General features: G+C 42.7%; 1 protein-coding gene across 1 annotated transcript in view; it reads left to right on the top strand.

The window, feature by feature from the left end:
- PATJ (PATJ crumbs cell polarity complex component) overlaps nt 1-16,915 on the top strand; it is a 367,443-nt gene that overhangs the window by 170,055 nt on the left and 180,473 nt on the right. Inside the window, exon 27 of the mRNA XM_049774382.1 lies at nt 363-462. Within this exon, the coding sequence (XP_049630339.1) occupies nt 363-462 (100 nt within the window). The remainder of the gene's footprint in view (nt 1-362; nt 463-16,915) is intronic.

Raw genomic sequence — 16,915 nt, 5'->3', positions numbered from 1 at the left:
AGTCACATTTTTAGGGTTTGTTTTGGGGTCATACCCAACAGTGCTCAGGTGTTACTCCTGGCTCTGCCCTCAGGAATCACTCCTAGTGGACTTGGATAACCATATGGAATTCTGGGTATGAAATCTGGGTTAGCTGCATGCAACGTTGGACTATCTCACTCTGGCTCCCATAGAGTCACTTTTCTCTATCAGTAAGCAACTAAAAAATAAAAATATTGCATTTGTGATACAATATCCATATGATCTGACTCCAGTTGGGTGAGCTCCAAATATTTCCAGATTACCTTTTTCTTCTATTAATCTTTGAACAAGGGGCAGTCATGCAAACAATACTGACTCTTCTCTCAATTTTGCAACTTCAGAAACGAGGAGCTGCTCCGCCACCAATGAAATTGCCTCCACCCTATCGAGCTCCATCTGATGACAGTGAGGAAAATGAAGAAGACTCCGTATTTACTAACAGTGAGTGCCTTTCCTTCATTGGGGGTGGATGTAGAATTTACTCAATGATGCTTTCAGGATTGTGGTAACTTTACAGGCCAGTGTTGGGGGCTTTTAGCATGCAGAAATATTTCCTGTTGGCAAAGAAAACTGACATCTCCTGAATGGTGGTGTTTTCTCTGCCAAAGTTTTTCTTGTTCACATGAAGAAAATATTATTGTGACTATCAAAGGCCAATGAGTTGGGCACAGTTATTGCTACCCTCTCCAATCTGACTTGGATTTACATACAGAAATACTAAGTCATGGAAATTAGAATTGGACCTTTAAATCTGAGCTGGATGAAGTTGTCAGCTTTTGAGAACTTACCCTGCTCAGTTGGTGATGTTGCTAATGCCAGATTTGACAAGCCCCATCAAGTCATGGTTCTTCTAGACATTCTTTCACGGTTTTCTTTGCACTAGCTGTATCAAAGATATTTTTATGTGTATGTTGAATGAGGCTCTCTTGAAAAGAATTTGTATTTCTTTTGTACATGTAAAACATGCAGTTAGACTTGGTTGCTGTAGCAAAGGTAATTACTTTTAGGTAAGAGGAAAAGGTTCAGGAATTAGATTGTGATGATTGTTGCATAGAATAGTAATACTTAAAGCCTTTTTAGGTTGCTGTTGTTGTTGTTGTTGTTTTATTTTGTTTGGGGGCCACACCAAGTGGTGCTTAGGGGTTACTCCTAGGTCTGCATTCAGAGATCACTCCTGGTGGGCTGGGGGGGGGGGGACCATATATGGTTGCTGGGGATCTTACCTGGATTAAGGCAAGCGCCCTACCTGCTATGCTATCACTCCAATCCCTAAAAGTCAAAATTTTACATGGCTTAAATACCAAATATTATGACTGCTAAAATAAAATAGTTGAATCTCTTTGTTTTTGTTGATGTTTTAGATTTGTTTTTTTTGTTGTTTGTTTGTTTTTTGTGGGGGTTGATTTTGGGGCCACATCTGGTGGTGTTCAGAAGTTACTCCTGGCTCTGCACTCAGAAATTACTCCTGACAGACTCAGGTGATCATATGGGATGCCAGGGATCAAACCTACATGTCCAAGGCCCTCCCCATTGGTGCTCAGGTGTTACTCCTGGCTCTGCACTCAGAAATCGCTCCTGGCAGGCACAGGAGACCATATGGGATGCCAGGATTCGAACCACCATCTATCCTGGATGTGCTGCATGCAAGGCAAACGCTCTACCGCTGTGCTATCTCTCCAGTCCCTGAATCTCTGTCTTTTAAAAAAGAAGGGTTTTTTTTTTAGCCAGGAAAATACCCCAAAGAGCAGAAGTGTATCTGTAACATACAGACACCCCCAGTTCTATCTCTGATACCTCATGTCTACTTAGCTGCCTCCATAGCACCCTGAAGTTTTACAGACTACTTTCTTGTGCATAATTTTTCTTTAATTTTTCCACAAAATTTGGCATGAAAACTACCTTTTATTGAGAGTGAAGTGAATCTGCCATGAAGTGAATAAAGACTAGCTTCTTTCTGGTGATCACCAGTCCGGAAGGAATATAACAAAGACAGAAATAAGCTGGGCAGATACTCAACAGAGAGAAACACAGCTTGGCTTCAGAGACACAGGTTCAATCCCAAGCACCACCTGGTCCTACAAGTACCACTGCATCACTCTATAAGTACCATTGCATCAGTCCGTGATCCTAAAACAACCAAACAAAACATGGGAGCAGAATGTGATATCTCCCATGTACAAAGAGATGTTACTCCTGGGTGTGTCTGTGGTAGTTTCAAAACAGGGAGGGCTGCAGGAGAGTTATCCTTATCAATGTGCTCCTGAGACCTGACATCTGAGTTCTAGAACAATCTATTTGCGTGGTTGTTGGGAAGACGAGGCTAGTCATGTTACTTTGGCCATTTTCATCTTAGTTTCATTTCTTAGTTGGGAGGTCAGGAACAAGTTAAATGACCTCTTCTTGGGTCCCACTTTCTCATCTCTGTGGGGACAGGTGATGTCTGGAAGTAACCTGGTATGAGATTGAGTGAGAAAATCTTCTGAGGAAAAGAGTAGAAAGAACCTATCATGAGAGTAAGTTCTCTGGGTCACCACATGCCAAAAACTTCCTGAATAATTATTCATGTAGCCAGCCGAACTTTAGGAAGTCTTGGGTTACACACACAGAAAAACTTCACAGAGAAATGAAAGCGCATGTCCAAAATTCACAGCTGACAAATGGGAACCAGGACTTACACCCAGGCACTTTACTCCAAAGACTGTAATCCTTATTGTTTCTGAAAACTTCAGCTCTGCAGAAGTAAGGACTGTAGGGACCAGAGAGATAGAACAGGGCTTAATTCACTTGCCTGGCATGGGGGTAACCTTGGATCAAATCTTTGGTACTACATATAATCTCCTGAATACTACCAGCAGGTCACACCAAGACAAAGAGTCTAGAACACCCCAACCATTGCTGGGTATCGAACAAAAACAAAGTGGGTGCAAAGGGACAGAATTGTTTTGTTTCTTTTAAAAACCTTTTAAATAGGGGCTGGAGAGATAGCATGGAGGTAAGACGTTTGCCTTTCATGCAGAAGGATGGTGGTTCAAATCCCGGCGTCCCATATGGTCTCCTGTGCCTGCCAGGGGCAATATCTGAGCATAGAGGCAGGGGTAACCCTAGAGTGCTGCCGGGTGTGACCAAAAAAAAAAAAACCCTTTTAAATATGAAAATTATTTGATCAAATCACTGTGAGACACACAATTATAATGTTGTTCATGATTGAGTTTCAGGCACACAATATTCAACATTTATCCTTTCAAGATGTGCACATTTTTCACCAGTGTCCTCAGTTTCCCTCCCATCCTTTCCCCTGCTTGCCTCTATGGTAGACATCTCTCCCTCTCTTTCTCTCTCTCTCTTTCTCTCTCTTTTTCACTTTCTTTATTCCTTTTAGACACTGCAGTTTTTAATATTATTACTAAAGCTATGAAGGTATCATTCATATCACTTGATATGCTTTAAGCTGAAACAACATCTTTTTGGGAATAAAGATGGGAACACAGGAACTATGCAGGTGGTTGGGATGATCTGGTGAATATCTCTCTGATACCACAAGAGGGTGCAGTGGCAGACCCTTCCCCCAAGTCCCATGCAGATGTGTTCACATGTGTAAGACATGCTCAGTGCTTTTAGCATAGCTCAAAAAGGAGCTTGACCTACACTGACTGCAGAAGACTATTAAATAGCTTCTCCTATTTGGTTTTGATGTTCTTGGCTTGGGGCTTCTTCCAGCTGGGAGCCCAGTGATTTTTTTTCCCAGAGTTCCATGCTTTTCCCAAACTCAGGGCTCCTGCCAATCTTATGCTCCAGCCCTCTGAACATCTCCTCATTCCCAGCAAGCCTATTTAGACTATGACTTTTCTTCTTTAGTCATTCTCTCCCAATATTATCTTTCCCTGAGTACATTTCTCATTCCATTTAATATCCCAGTGGATGTGCTTCTAATCTTTCCTGGAAGAATGTGACCTGTATGAGTTTTTAAGATGGTTCACAATTTAAATGTACTTGAACCTAAAACCTCTAGACTTCTTTACTAAGTGGGTCCTGTGGGCTTTTCCTGTGGCTTTATTTATTAAATGAATATTCTATACAACTATTCAAAACTTAAAGTAGATTGATTCACTATTTTTAGCAGGTTCTTATTGTCCCAAGGGGAAGAAATTTTTCTTAAACTATCTAGTCAAGAAATGTTTATTTGGGCCCGGAGAGATAGCACAGCGGTGTTTGCCTTGCAAGCAGCCGATCCAGAACCAAAGGTGGTTGGTTCGAATCCTGGTGTCCCATATGGTCCCCCGTGCCTGCCAGGAGCTATTTCTGAGCAGACAGCCAGGAGTAACCCCTGAGCAATGCCGGGTGTGGCCCAAAAAAAAACCAAAAAAAAAAAAAAAAATGTTTATTTAGTGGCTGTTGTCAGTGGGCAGGTATTATTACAGGTTTGGAAAGGCAGCAGAAAACAACATCTTTTCTTTTGATGTGCTTATCTTTTTGGGGGGTGGGGGGCTTAATTGCATGCAGGATAGGGGGCTTGGGCCACACACAGTAAATCGCAAGGCTTACCCCTGAGTTGGCTCAAGGATAACTCCTAGCAGTACTTAGGATGATCCTGGATGAGCTGTGTACAAGGCAAGTGCTTTACCTTTGGGCTATCATTGAGCTTATCTCTTAGGAAGCAGAAAATGAAAAATAGTATGATAATTTAAATATTGATAAATAATATGAACAAGAAGAAACAAACTAAACTGGTATGTGAATAAATGCCTTGGAGGAATAAATATTATTCAAAATGGTGAAGAGTGGACCAAGAAAAGATTCAAATTTCAAGGAAGATGCAGAATTGATTCTTACTGTCATAGGAGAGATCAGATTTCTTCCAAGTTTCTCTGTGTATCTCTGACTGTCTTATAATATCCTCTGGACTGTATAGCTCAAGGGCCACCTGGCAATTCTTAGGAATCATTTGGTGTCAGGCCTCAAATTAAAGGGCTACCACAGGCCCTTTAGTTTGACTGGGTAGACATGGACAGTCTATCCAGTCCCCTTCTGTTTATAATTGTCTCTGAACCAGAGTTAGAATTATCATACAGGTGTTGGTATATGATAATTTCAGTTTTTCTTTCTGTGGAATTTTAATGTAGAGTGTATGTTATACTTTTCTTTCATTCATTCCAATGTAAGAAAACATACTAGAGACATCTGGAAGAACAGCTCATGGCCTCAATGAAATATAAATAAAAAAAAAAAAAAAACAAAGAACAGGGCCAGAGCAATAGCACAGCAGGTAGGTTGTTTGCACATGACCAACCCGGGTTCTATTCCCAGCATCCCACATGATTTCACCCCCACCCCCTCTGAGCCTGCCAGGAGTGATTTCTGAGAACAGAGCCAAGAGTAAGCCCTGAGTGCTGCTGAGCATGAGCCAAAAAATCTTATAAATAAATAAAAACAAAGTCCAGCAGGATATCACAGGGGAGTGGTGCTTATGGTACTTGACCAACACTGGTTTGATCCCAGGGGACTCAGAGGGTCCCCTGAGTATACCTCCAAGAGTCACCCCTAATCACATAGTCAGGATTGGCTCCTGAGCACTGCCAGATGCCCAAAAGCCAAAAAATAAAACATAAAAACTAGTTTCTGCTCTTCAAACAAAACCACATAACTTGAACTACCTAGCCCTGCCTCCCAATTAGAGGGGGAAATAAGGGAGGCATCAGGACCAAACAGGTGCAAGACTACTAAGTAATAAGATAGGTACAGAGGGGACCACATATTCTAGCAGCCCTGGGGGTGAGGGAAGAGGATATGGGCAGTAGGACAAAAACGAAGGAGTAGGGAGGACAAACCGGTGATGGGAATCCCCCCTGATTTTATGTAAATATGTACCTAAAATATTATTGTCAACAATATGTAAGCCACTATGATCAAAATAAAAATTATGTTAATTAAAAAATAGTTTCTGAATGTTTGCCTTAATGCAAAAACTTAAATCTTGCCCCCAGAGAGTTCTACAAATCTTATGGCACAGTAATCTATGTTCTATAAATCATAAATTTATGACTTATGGGCATTGCTTGATTCACGAAGGTTATAATGTCCTTTGCAGATTTATTGTTGTTGTAGGAACACACTCTGGGGGACTCATATCAGGTGCTCTACCCCTTAAGCCACAACCCCAGCCCCACAGAGTTTTCAATGCTCACTTTGTTTGTTTGTTTGTTTATTGGTTTTTGGGCCACACCCAGTGACACTCAGTGGTTACTCCTGGCTGTGGACTCAGAAATTGCTCCTGGCTTGGGAGACTATATATGGGACACTGGGGATTGAACTGCGGTTCATCCTAAATTAGAGCCTGCAAGGTTAGCGGTGCAAGGCCAATGCCCTACCACTGCACCACCGCTCCAGCCCTTCCAACACTCATTTTAAATGTCCCTCTGTTTTCTGATTTAAATTTTCAAGATTTTTTGTTTGTTTTTGTTTGTTTGTTTTGGAGCTACACCCGTGTTCCCAATACTCCTGGCTCTGTGCTCAAGAATTCATCCTGGTAGTGCTTGGGGGACCATATTTGATGATAACTCATACCAAATCTAGGTTAGCCATGTGCAAGGCAAAAGTCCTACCCACTGTACTATCTTGTCAGCCCTTCATTTTAATTAAAAAAATATATATTTTAGAGGCCATATCCAGCTCTGCTCAGGGCTTACTCCTGACTCTTTATTCAGGGATTAGTCTTGGGAAGTTTACAGGATCAAATTGGGTGCTGGGAATAGAACCCAGGTTGATCATATGCAAGGCAAATGCCCTTCTTGCTATTCTATCTCTCCAGCCCCTAAAATTCTTTTTAATGCAAAACAGCAGCTTTTACAGTCATTTTATAGTACATTAAGTCCTTTACAGTATGTTAATCATAAACATGTATGCACTGATTGAATTTATCATATCAAGCACATAAAGAAAGTTTTTGCTCCAAATTACATCATGATTGCTAATCTAGATATTAAGAGTAAATTAAAGCCTTATTTTAATGTCTGTCTGGTTTGAATTATTACCATTTATTTATTTATTTTTTATTTATTTATTTATTTTTTTTGGTTTTTGGGCCACACCCTGTGACGCTCAGGGGTTACTCCTGGCTATGCGCTCAGAAGTTGCACCTGGCTTCTTGGGGGACCATATGGGACGCTGGGGGATCGAACCGCGGTCCGTCCTAGGCTAGCGCAGGCAAGGCAGGCACCTTACCTCCAGCGCCACCGCCTGGCCCCTTATTACCATTTATAATTTGGCTGTATTGTTATTCCATGCTGCCTTGGAATTATTACCTTTGTGTTTGTTTATTCAATTCGTACACTAAACATGCTTTCAGAGGGGAGCTTTGATTTTTAAAATAATCTTCCACTTTCAATTTTGTTTAATTCACTCAGATGTTGTCTAACTGAATAGGTCTAATGGGAAAGAAAAAGTGCTTTTTTTTTTCATCTAAAATTCTAATATTAAAAAATGAAGCAACCGGGCCCGGAGAGATAGCACAGCGGTGTTTGCCTTGCAAGCAGCCGATCCAGGACCAAAGGTGGTTGGTTCGAATCCCGAATCCCAGTGTCCCATATGGTCCCCGTGCCTGCCAGGAGCTATTTCTGAGCAGACAGCCAGGAGTAACCCCTGAGCACTGCCGGGTGTGGCCCAAAAACCAAAAAAAAAAAAAAAAAAAAAAATGAAGCAACCAAGTTTTAAAAGTGGATAACATTTAAAATGACATTTCAGGGGTCGGAGAGACAGCACAGCAGTAGGGTGTATTTGGCTTGCATAAGGCCAACCCAGGATGTTCCCCGGTTCGATTCACAGCATCCCATATCCCCCAAGCCTGCCAGAGGCAGTTTCTGAGTACAGACCCAGGAGTAACCCCTGAGCACCACTAGGTGTGGACCCCCCCCAAAAAAAATAAATGAAATGACATTTTGGGGTCTGGAATGATAGTACAGCAGGTAGGGTGCTTGCTTTGCATATGGCCAACCCAGATTCAACTCCTGGCATCCCATATGGTTCCCTCCCCCAACCCCAGCACTAGCAAGAGTGACTCCTGAGTGCAGAGCCACAAGTAATCCTTGAGCACTACCAGGTATGGCCACCAAAACAGCAGCAAAAAAAAAAAAAGACACTTGAAAAGGAGATATAGGGGCCGGTGAGGTGGCGCTAGAGGTAAGGTGTCTGCCTTGCAAGCGCTAGCCAAGGAAGGACAGTGGTTCAATTCCCCGGCGTCCCATATGGTCCCCCCAAGCCAGGGGCGATTTCTGAGCGCTTAGCCAGGAGTAACCCCTGAGCATCAAATGGGTGTGGCCTGAAAAAATGTCAGGGAAACCATTCACAGAAGGAGAGTTTGTTAAAAAAAAAAAAAAGCATGTTACAGGCTGCAAGTATTATTTCTTTGGAAAAGAAAGGTCAGTTTAGCAAAATCAGCCTTTCTGCCAACACTGTGGCAGAGTGCATTTCTGACATGTCAAGTGACATTTATCATCAACTGTGTGAGAAAGCCGAATGTTTTGTTACATACTCATTTGCTCTTGACGAGGGCACAGATATAACAGACACTGCGCAGCTCACAATTTATGTCCATGATGTTGATTGCAATTTTGAATTGACAGAGGAGTTGAGCATTCCCCCCCAAAAAGAAAAAAATAAAAATTAAATAGAAGTTTGGAATTTGACTTTCAAGTCTCTGTTCCTGGCAGCCTTATACCCAGCAGTCAGTGTCTCTGTCTGCTCAATGGAAAGACAAAATGCATTTTATCCTGCAGAATGGTTATGAAAGGGAGCCAGTTATTCACCCTGATACCTGTCCATTAAGCTGGGGAAGGGAAGAATGGCAACATAAACTCCTCAGTGCTCTGTTTTTACACAATCCCCATAAAACACAGCTATCGCGAGAAAGTCATTCAGTGTTTACCCAGGCTGGGGTCAGGGTTGGGCTCTCTGGCATTTTGGGCACATTTTGAGGTTTGCAGCTGAATTGTAGTGACAGTAGCACAGCTGTCAATTTACAAAAATGATCAAATTGTGCATTTTTGGTGGTTAACTTTTTTTGGGGGGAGGCACACCCGGTGACACTCAGGACTTACTCCTAGCTATGCTCTCAGAAATCGCTCCTGAGGCTAGAAAGATAGAACATCGGTAGGGCATTTGCCTTGCACACAGTCGATCCAGGACATTGGTGGTTCGAATCCCGGCATTCCATATGGTCCCCCGAGCCTACCAGAAGCGATTTCTGAGTGCAAAGCCAGGAGCAATTCCTGCACACCACCGGGTATGACCCAAAACTAACCGACCAAACAAACAAACAAACAAAAAATAGAAATTGCTCCTGGGTTTGGGACCATATGGGACTGTGGAGAGTTGAACCATTGTTAGCACATGCAAGGCAAATGCCCTACTGCTTGTGCCACCACTCCGACCCCTTCAATGGGTAACTTTTATGGTTTGTACATTATTATATAAATGAGTATGCCCAATACAGAGGTTAAACTTACCTCCAAATTAAGTACCACTTTACATTTACATTTGTGTGTTGCATTTATAAAGGATGATCAAAATGTATTAATATGAAAAAGTCTACAGGAAGGGAGGCAATGAAATTCCAAATTGTTGAATCACATTCTGCTTTTACTCAAAACAAAGGCATTCCCTCAACTTCTTTCTTTTCACCAAGCCCTTTGTTTTTTTTGTTTGTTTGTTTTGATTTTTTTTTTTTTTACCAAGCCCTTTGACTTGTAAAATATACCTGGATAGGGGCCTGAAAGATAGCACAGTAGTAGGGTGTTTGCCTTGTACATGGTAGTTTGAATCCCAGCATTCCCTATGGTCCCCTGTGCCTGCCAGGAGTGACTTCTGAGTGTGGAGCCAGGAATAACCTCTGAGTGTCACCAGGTGTGATCCAAAAACAAAACATCCACAAAAAAAGTTGGGTAGGTACTTTTGTTTCTCACTGGAACTTCCCCCTCCTGGATGAATTTGTGCTGGTAGAATAAAGGTTTTGGTTTTGGCTCAGAGGGTAGAAAAAGACCATGAGGCTAGATGCCAACATAACTCCATGATTCTCTCCTGACTGGTTTGGTTTATTAATTCTGAAGCTATCCTGCTTCAGATTCATTCACTCGGTGATAGAAATATGACACATGGGATGATTTCACACCAAATGATTCTGAATGAGAAAACAAAAGTATTTTTTCCTGATGGTGGCAGACAGGATTGTCTTCCTTAGCTGTGTTCTGGAGACCAGAACCTCCAGTGGTTCTTGCCAACCAAGCTAGCTAGTCACTGCAAGAACCTGAGGATGCGGTACTGCTTGGGCACTATGCTGCCAGGATGGGATTGCCATGGATTAGCCAAGCCACTCAAAATATGCTCGGGTTGCCTTGTGGTGCTAGAAATCAAACTGAGGTCAGCTGCATGCGAGGTCTGCACCCTCACCCCTGTACTATATTTATGGCCCTCAAAAGCATCTTGATCCAAATATTCCTTTAGAGTTCTAGAATTTTCGAATGCGACAGTTCAGCTGCTTTCTCTAATTGCACATTTGCACAACCTGAGACCCTCCCCAGACCACAAAATCAGGGATTGTTAAAATCAGTCTTAGAATTAGGATTTTCTTTGGTATTGGAGGCCACATGCAGACTTGTATCTTTGTTTCTATTTTTCCCATAATGCCAAATTTTTTTTGGGGGGGCCACACCCGGCAGTGCTCAGGGGTTACTCCTGGCTATCTGCTCAGAAATAGCTCCTGGCAGACACGGGGGACCATATGGGACACCGGGATTCGAACCAAACACCTTTGGTCCTGGATCGGCTGCTTGCAAGGCAAACTCCGCTGTGCTATCTATAAAAGTTTATTGAGAAACTAGTTAGTTTATGTTTTAAAAAACATAAACAATAAAAAAACACATAAAACAATGTGTTTTGTGTCATTATGGACTCAAGCTGATATCTGCCTTACCGACAGATGTCACCACAATCAACAACAATTATTACCAAGAGTTAAGATTGTTTGCCTTCAAGAAAGCAAATGGCATTCTTTGGTGGTTGTGAGTGCTTTTATGAGGCTTGCTTCACTAAATAGATTAATTTATTTCATTTGTTTTTGCTTTTGACGAGGCAAAATATGAGAGAAACTATTTGGCTCTAAAGACTAACATGTCATCGACTTTGGTTATGGGACTTTTTCTCCTTTTCTATAAGGCATTATTCCTTCTCTGAACCTTTCCTATTCAGTTACATAAGTAAAATTCTTATTCTATCCCTAAAATTCTTACAATTAGAGGTAGATGAATATTCCTTTCTCTTTTTTAAAAAATAGGTTGTTGCTTTTTTTTTGTGTTTTTTTTTTTTTGTGTGGTTTTTGGGTCACACCCGGCAGTGCTCAGGGGCCACTCCTGGCTCCATGCTCAGAAATTGCTCCTGGCAGGCACGGGGGACCATATGGGACGCCGGGATTCGAACCGATGACCTTCTGCATGAAAGGCAAACGCCTTACCTCCATGCTATCTCTCCGGCCCCTAGGTTGTTGCTTTTTTTAAAATTTTGTTTTTAAGTAGGAACACCAGTAGTACACTGCCTCTATGCTCAGGGATCACTCCTGGCAAGATTTGGGGGACTAGCTAGGCTGCTGGAGATTAAAACTGGATTGGGTACATACAAAGCAAAGGCTACCTTACTGTATTGTCTCTTCAGCCTCCATCCCTTTTTGTTGTGGACATTTATTCTGAAAACTTCTAAAATTTCTACCCCATTATAATTTTGATGCATATGTTCTAGCTATACATTAACAGGTTGTATTGTTTAAGATCCTTTGCATAAACTTTAAATTATGCCTTAATTTTTGCTTTTGTAAATTTTACCCATCCATAAGATTAGTGATCACATAGATGACTTTTTATTCTACCTTTCCTAAAGAAAGAATCCATTATTGGGATTGGAGTAGATAGGGTGCTATCCTGAGCCCACCGGAGTGCTCCTGGAGTAAAACCAGGAATAAATCCTGGCTCCCAAAACAAAACAAGACAAAAACCACCAAAAAAGAGTTTGTTGATGATTGCTAGATCAGTCTCCATTCATGCTCTCTGTGGCTGTGATCATAGTCAGGTGTTTTATTTATGAGACAAATGATAAGAAACCTCAATCATGAAGCCAGGGATTTCTCTGAAAACTTCCTTTTCTTAAATTAAAAAAAAATTGGGGGGGGGGGACCTGACTGCTTAAATTGAATCTTCACTGCACGTTGAGAATGTTCCCGAGACACAAATGAATCCCACTAGGGGATGTGCGGTAGTTCAGAAGCTCACAGCTTCTTTGTTACAGAAATGACTGAATGCTATGAGCATTGAGGAGAGTAAGTTGATGACTGTGGTCCCCATTGGAACCATCTGAAAGCCACTGCTGCTCCCTCACCATCTGCATTAGAAAGCTGCCCCCTGAGGGGTCAGCGGGGAGTCTGGGGTAGTGATGGAGGGGGGTTAGCATCCTGGCACCATTTCCCAGCAGAAAAAGCAGATTCTTAACTAAATTGCAGCCAGCCACCAAGATCCCGGGGTGCGTTCCCTTAGTGCTGTCATCCTGTCCTGCTCGCAGAGCTGAATGGCTGGCTGAGTGTGACCTTCTGCAGTGATCGGGTTAGGGACCACAAATTCTGAAATTCTGCTGCTCTGACACTTTCACAGCTGTCCCTAGCTAGAGGGACAGCTAGAAATTTGCTCCACTGATTGCTTCTCGTTGACAGGCACCAGACTGACAATTTGCCCCGGAGAAGAATAAGATCTAGATGAGGGGGCTGAGGGGGGGGGGGCGGCAGGATAGGCCCAAGGTCGATTAGAGAGAGAGAGAGAGAGAGAGAGAGAGAGAGAGAGAGAGAGAGAGAGAGAGAGAGAGAGAGAGAGAGAGAGAGAACAGATTTGCTGGGGAAGAACTCAGCTGAGAGAGAGAGAACAGATTTGCTGGAGAAGAACTCAGCTGAGAGAGAGAGAGAGAGAGAGAGAGAGAGAGAGAGAGAGAGAGAGAGAGAGAGAGAGAGAGAGCAAGCTTTGCTGAAGAACTCAGCTGCCTCCAGCGCTGACTGCTGCTGAGGAATGCAGCATCCTTGAAGGGATCACAGCTCCAGCCATGGTCCAAGGGGGCTTCCCAGGTAAGCTCCGTGGGCTTCCATCATCTGGGGGCCCTCTGCCAAAGGCAGTTTTCCTCGGTTTTAGGCTGGGTGCCAAATGTCATTTTGCAAGATGCGAAGAGTGAGCTCAGGCATTGCTCCGAAGTGGCAGAGTGAGGGTTCAGACGCCTATGCGAGGCAACTGCATGTTAACAACAGACCTCAGAAATGCCCTTCCTTGTCCGAGGATGGCAGCTGGCCCTGGGAAGTCTCCGAAAGTGAAGCAGTTTCTCAGCCTGTCAAGGGATCTCCCGCTAGTTTCTGTGCCAACCTTTTGAGCACCGGGTACTTGCACCTACCCTGGGCTTCCTGCATTGAGAGTGGGAAGGGATCTGTCCAGGGTGTTCATTATCTTTGTTGGTATTTGTGACTTCCCTTTTAATCAGATGGGGAGGTGGTTTGCATTGGAACAGGTCCTCCTGCTTAATTTCTAGGAAGCATGAAGCAGTCAGCAGTAGAGGAAAGAATAGGACGGAGTCCTAGCAGTATTGAACAAAAGGCTGCTTGTCTGCGTGGTACAAAAGCACCTGAAACAGCCCATTGTGACTGAGTTTCTCCTCCCACCCCCAAATCTTAACTTGTAAATTCAGATTTACCAGCTATGAGCCGGCTGGAGCTGGAGCTGTTCTCTGGACTTTCTTGAACCCATGACTAGGGAGAGGTGATAGCATTTCCTTCGGGACACATAGCTGCCTTTCCATACTATATGTTATCTGCCTAATTCTTTTTTTGTCCTGGTTTTGTTTGTTTGTTTGTTTGGGGGTCACACCTGACAGTGCTCAGGGGTTACTCCTGGCTCTGAGCTGAGAAACCGCTCCTGGCAGGCTGGGGGGGACCACATGGGATGCCAGTAATCAAACCCAGGTCTGTCCTGGGTCAGTTGTGTGCAAGGCAAACACCCTACCACCATGCTATCTATCGCTCCAGCTCTCTGTCTAACTCATAATGAATTAACTGGATTAACATCAGAGATTCCTTTTGTCCAAGTACGATCTAGAATGTTTCTATGCAAGATACAACCTGTTTAGATATAATAAAGATCCTCTTGCCTATGTATGATTGCCTCCAGGAGAAGTGAGAGAGCACCTTCAAACCTTTGCCTTTTTAGGGGTACCCGAGCAAACTGGCTTCTCTCTGCCACAGCTGTAGGAAATATATGCTGCCTCCCTGGTTGAAGTTGGCAAGCTCCTTTCTGGACCAAAATAAGCCAACTGGAACTTTTCTTTCACCTAAGACAGCACCTCTGAAGACCTAGTATCAGAATCCTGAGCTGTAGTTTTGTCTGCAGTTTTGTGGTTTGCATTCAGAGGAAGGAGTGCAGTTCTGTTCTGCCTGCGTCACAGGTTTGCGTGACAACTGTCCCTCCCTGCCTGTTTGTCTTATGGTGCTGGCGTTCTCTGCAGCATCTTTTCGATCTTGTTTCTCAGACTTGCACTGGCAGCCACAGGAATGTTCCTCAGTTCCTGGATGTGAGGACAGCCAGACCACTTACTTCTCTGCAGACTTTTAGGAACCTCTGTCCATTTTTCCTTTTGTTTTAGGAAGCTTCTAGATATTCAAAGTCTGTTTCTCCAGCTGAAAAAATATCTATGTATGCTTTAGTGTCCTCCCCACACATACACACACACACACACACACACACACACACACACACACACATAACCATGGGGTTCCCTTAATCTCTGACTTATCGATGTAAAGTGGCTTTTTTGAGACACAGTTAAAAGGCTCCTGTATCCCAGCATGGGCTTTCCAGAAATTGAATAAATATCTCTAGGCAGAAGGAAGGTTTGTATGTTACTCAAATGATAGATGAAGTCAGTTGTTTAACTGTTGCTAGCTATAAAAGTGTCCCGGGAGTAAACATGTATTTCTATATTGTTTTGAAGTCACTTTTCCAGTGCACTTGCTGAGAATTAAATTTATGGTGCTCATAATAAACAGATTCTGCCTTATTTAAGGTTTCTTTTTCTGCACAACTCATTTGAAGCATTTTAAATGCTTTGCAATATGCTATGTTCACTGCTCTGCTTTTAGTTCATTTTAAAACATCTTTCCAGGGACCAGAGAAATAGCACAGGGGGTAAGGCATTGCATCAGCCAAACCTAGTTTAATCCCCACTACCACTAATGGTCCTGCCCACAACCCTTCCAGGAGTGATTCTGAGCAGAATCTTGTGTGGTCCCAGAATAAAATAAAACAACTTTTTATTTCATGTCTCCTGGGATATTTCACAATTAGACATTTAATGATAAAGGCTGAGTCTTCAGTCTCTAGAAAAAAATTTTTTTTCTTTTGTATTTGCCTGGCAACATGTTCTTTGAAAGAGATGTGTGTTGCCTTGATTTAGTGTTTATGACTGTATAATACTTCAAGTAAGCATAAGCAGGTACCAGTTAACCATCATTTTAATTGACTCAGCATTGCATAGAGTATTGTCAGGGCCAGAGAGATAGCATGGAGGTAAGGCATTTGCCTTGCATGCAGAAAGACAGTGGTTCAAATCCAGACATCCATCCTCTGAGCTTGCCAGGAGCAATTTCTGAGCATAGAGCTAGAAGTAACCCCTGAGCGCTGCCGGGCGGGACTCAAACACCTCCCCCCCAAAAGGGAGTATTGTCATTTGAACTAGGAGAAAGTGGGCCAAAAATAAAGAGGGCATTTAGTTATTTTCTGCTACTTGTAGGCATCTTTTAGATGAAGACAATGGGGAGGGAAAATAAACATCCCTCCTGAAGCTCTTTTATATTTTCTAAGAAATTGTGTATTTTAACCATTCACATTAATATCTCTCTTTATATTTTATTTATGATATGTCAAATTTGCCCCAAGAATACATTGTTGTACATTTTGAATATATCTCTCAGGTCAGTTGATCTCTTTGGTTCTCTTTTTATCCATACATAGTAAAAATGCTTCTCAACAATTTGGAGTAACCTACCCTCATTTGGTGAAAGTCTGGTATATCCTTAGTTACTAGGATGACATATCATCAAAAGTTTTGGAGCCTGGGGCCGGCAAGGTGGTGCTAGAGGTAAGGTGTCTGCCTTGCAAGCGCTAGTCAAGGAAGGACCGCGTATGATCCCCCAAAGCCAGGGGCAATTTCTGAGCGCTTAGCCAGGAGTAACCCCTGAGCATCAAATGAGTGTGGCCCGAAAAAAAAAAACAAAAAAAAAAAGTTTTAGAGCCTGATAGGCTGGTAATGTGATCTTTGCAAACCTCTAGATGTCTCTAATCTTTTTAATGAGGACTGGTAGAAATGAAAGTTGGAGGAGGTGCCCACTGCCAGTAACTGAGCTTGTGAAGCCATTGGTGGGCATTGGGCTGGCAGCTCCAGGACTGCCAGTGAAAAGCCTGTTCTGAACAGGAAGGAAAGGACAGAACCCACTGCCATCTCTTTGGCCACCAAAATGTAAGATTAGATTTGAAAGGAGCAGAATTCTAAAAGCTAAGCCTTAAGAATCAGTTGCTTTCTACAGTGAAAATGATAATGGTATCTAAACCCTTGGAGAAGAGATTTAGACATTGTCATAAACTATATCATTTCATGTCCTGATTTTTGTTTTAAGAACTTATGTTCAGGCACAGTGCTATGGTATTTTCTCGAGTTTTTATAATTTTGCAGGTTTGTTTTTCAAGGGATCATTTTGTTTTATTTTGGTGTCACACCTGGCAGTACTCAGGGGTTACTCCTGGCTCTACACTCAGAAATCGCTCCTGGCAGGCTCAGGGGA

Source organism: Suncus etruscus, chromosome 6 (genome assembly GCF_024139225.1).
Source record: "Suncus etruscus isolate mSunEtr1 chromosome 6, mSunEtr1.pri.cur, whole genome shotgun sequence".
Lineage (NCBI taxonomy): Eukaryota > Metazoa > Chordata > Mammalia > Eulipotyphla > Soricidae > Suncus > Suncus etruscus.
This window is presented reverse-complemented; position numbering and strand designations above follow the sequence as displayed.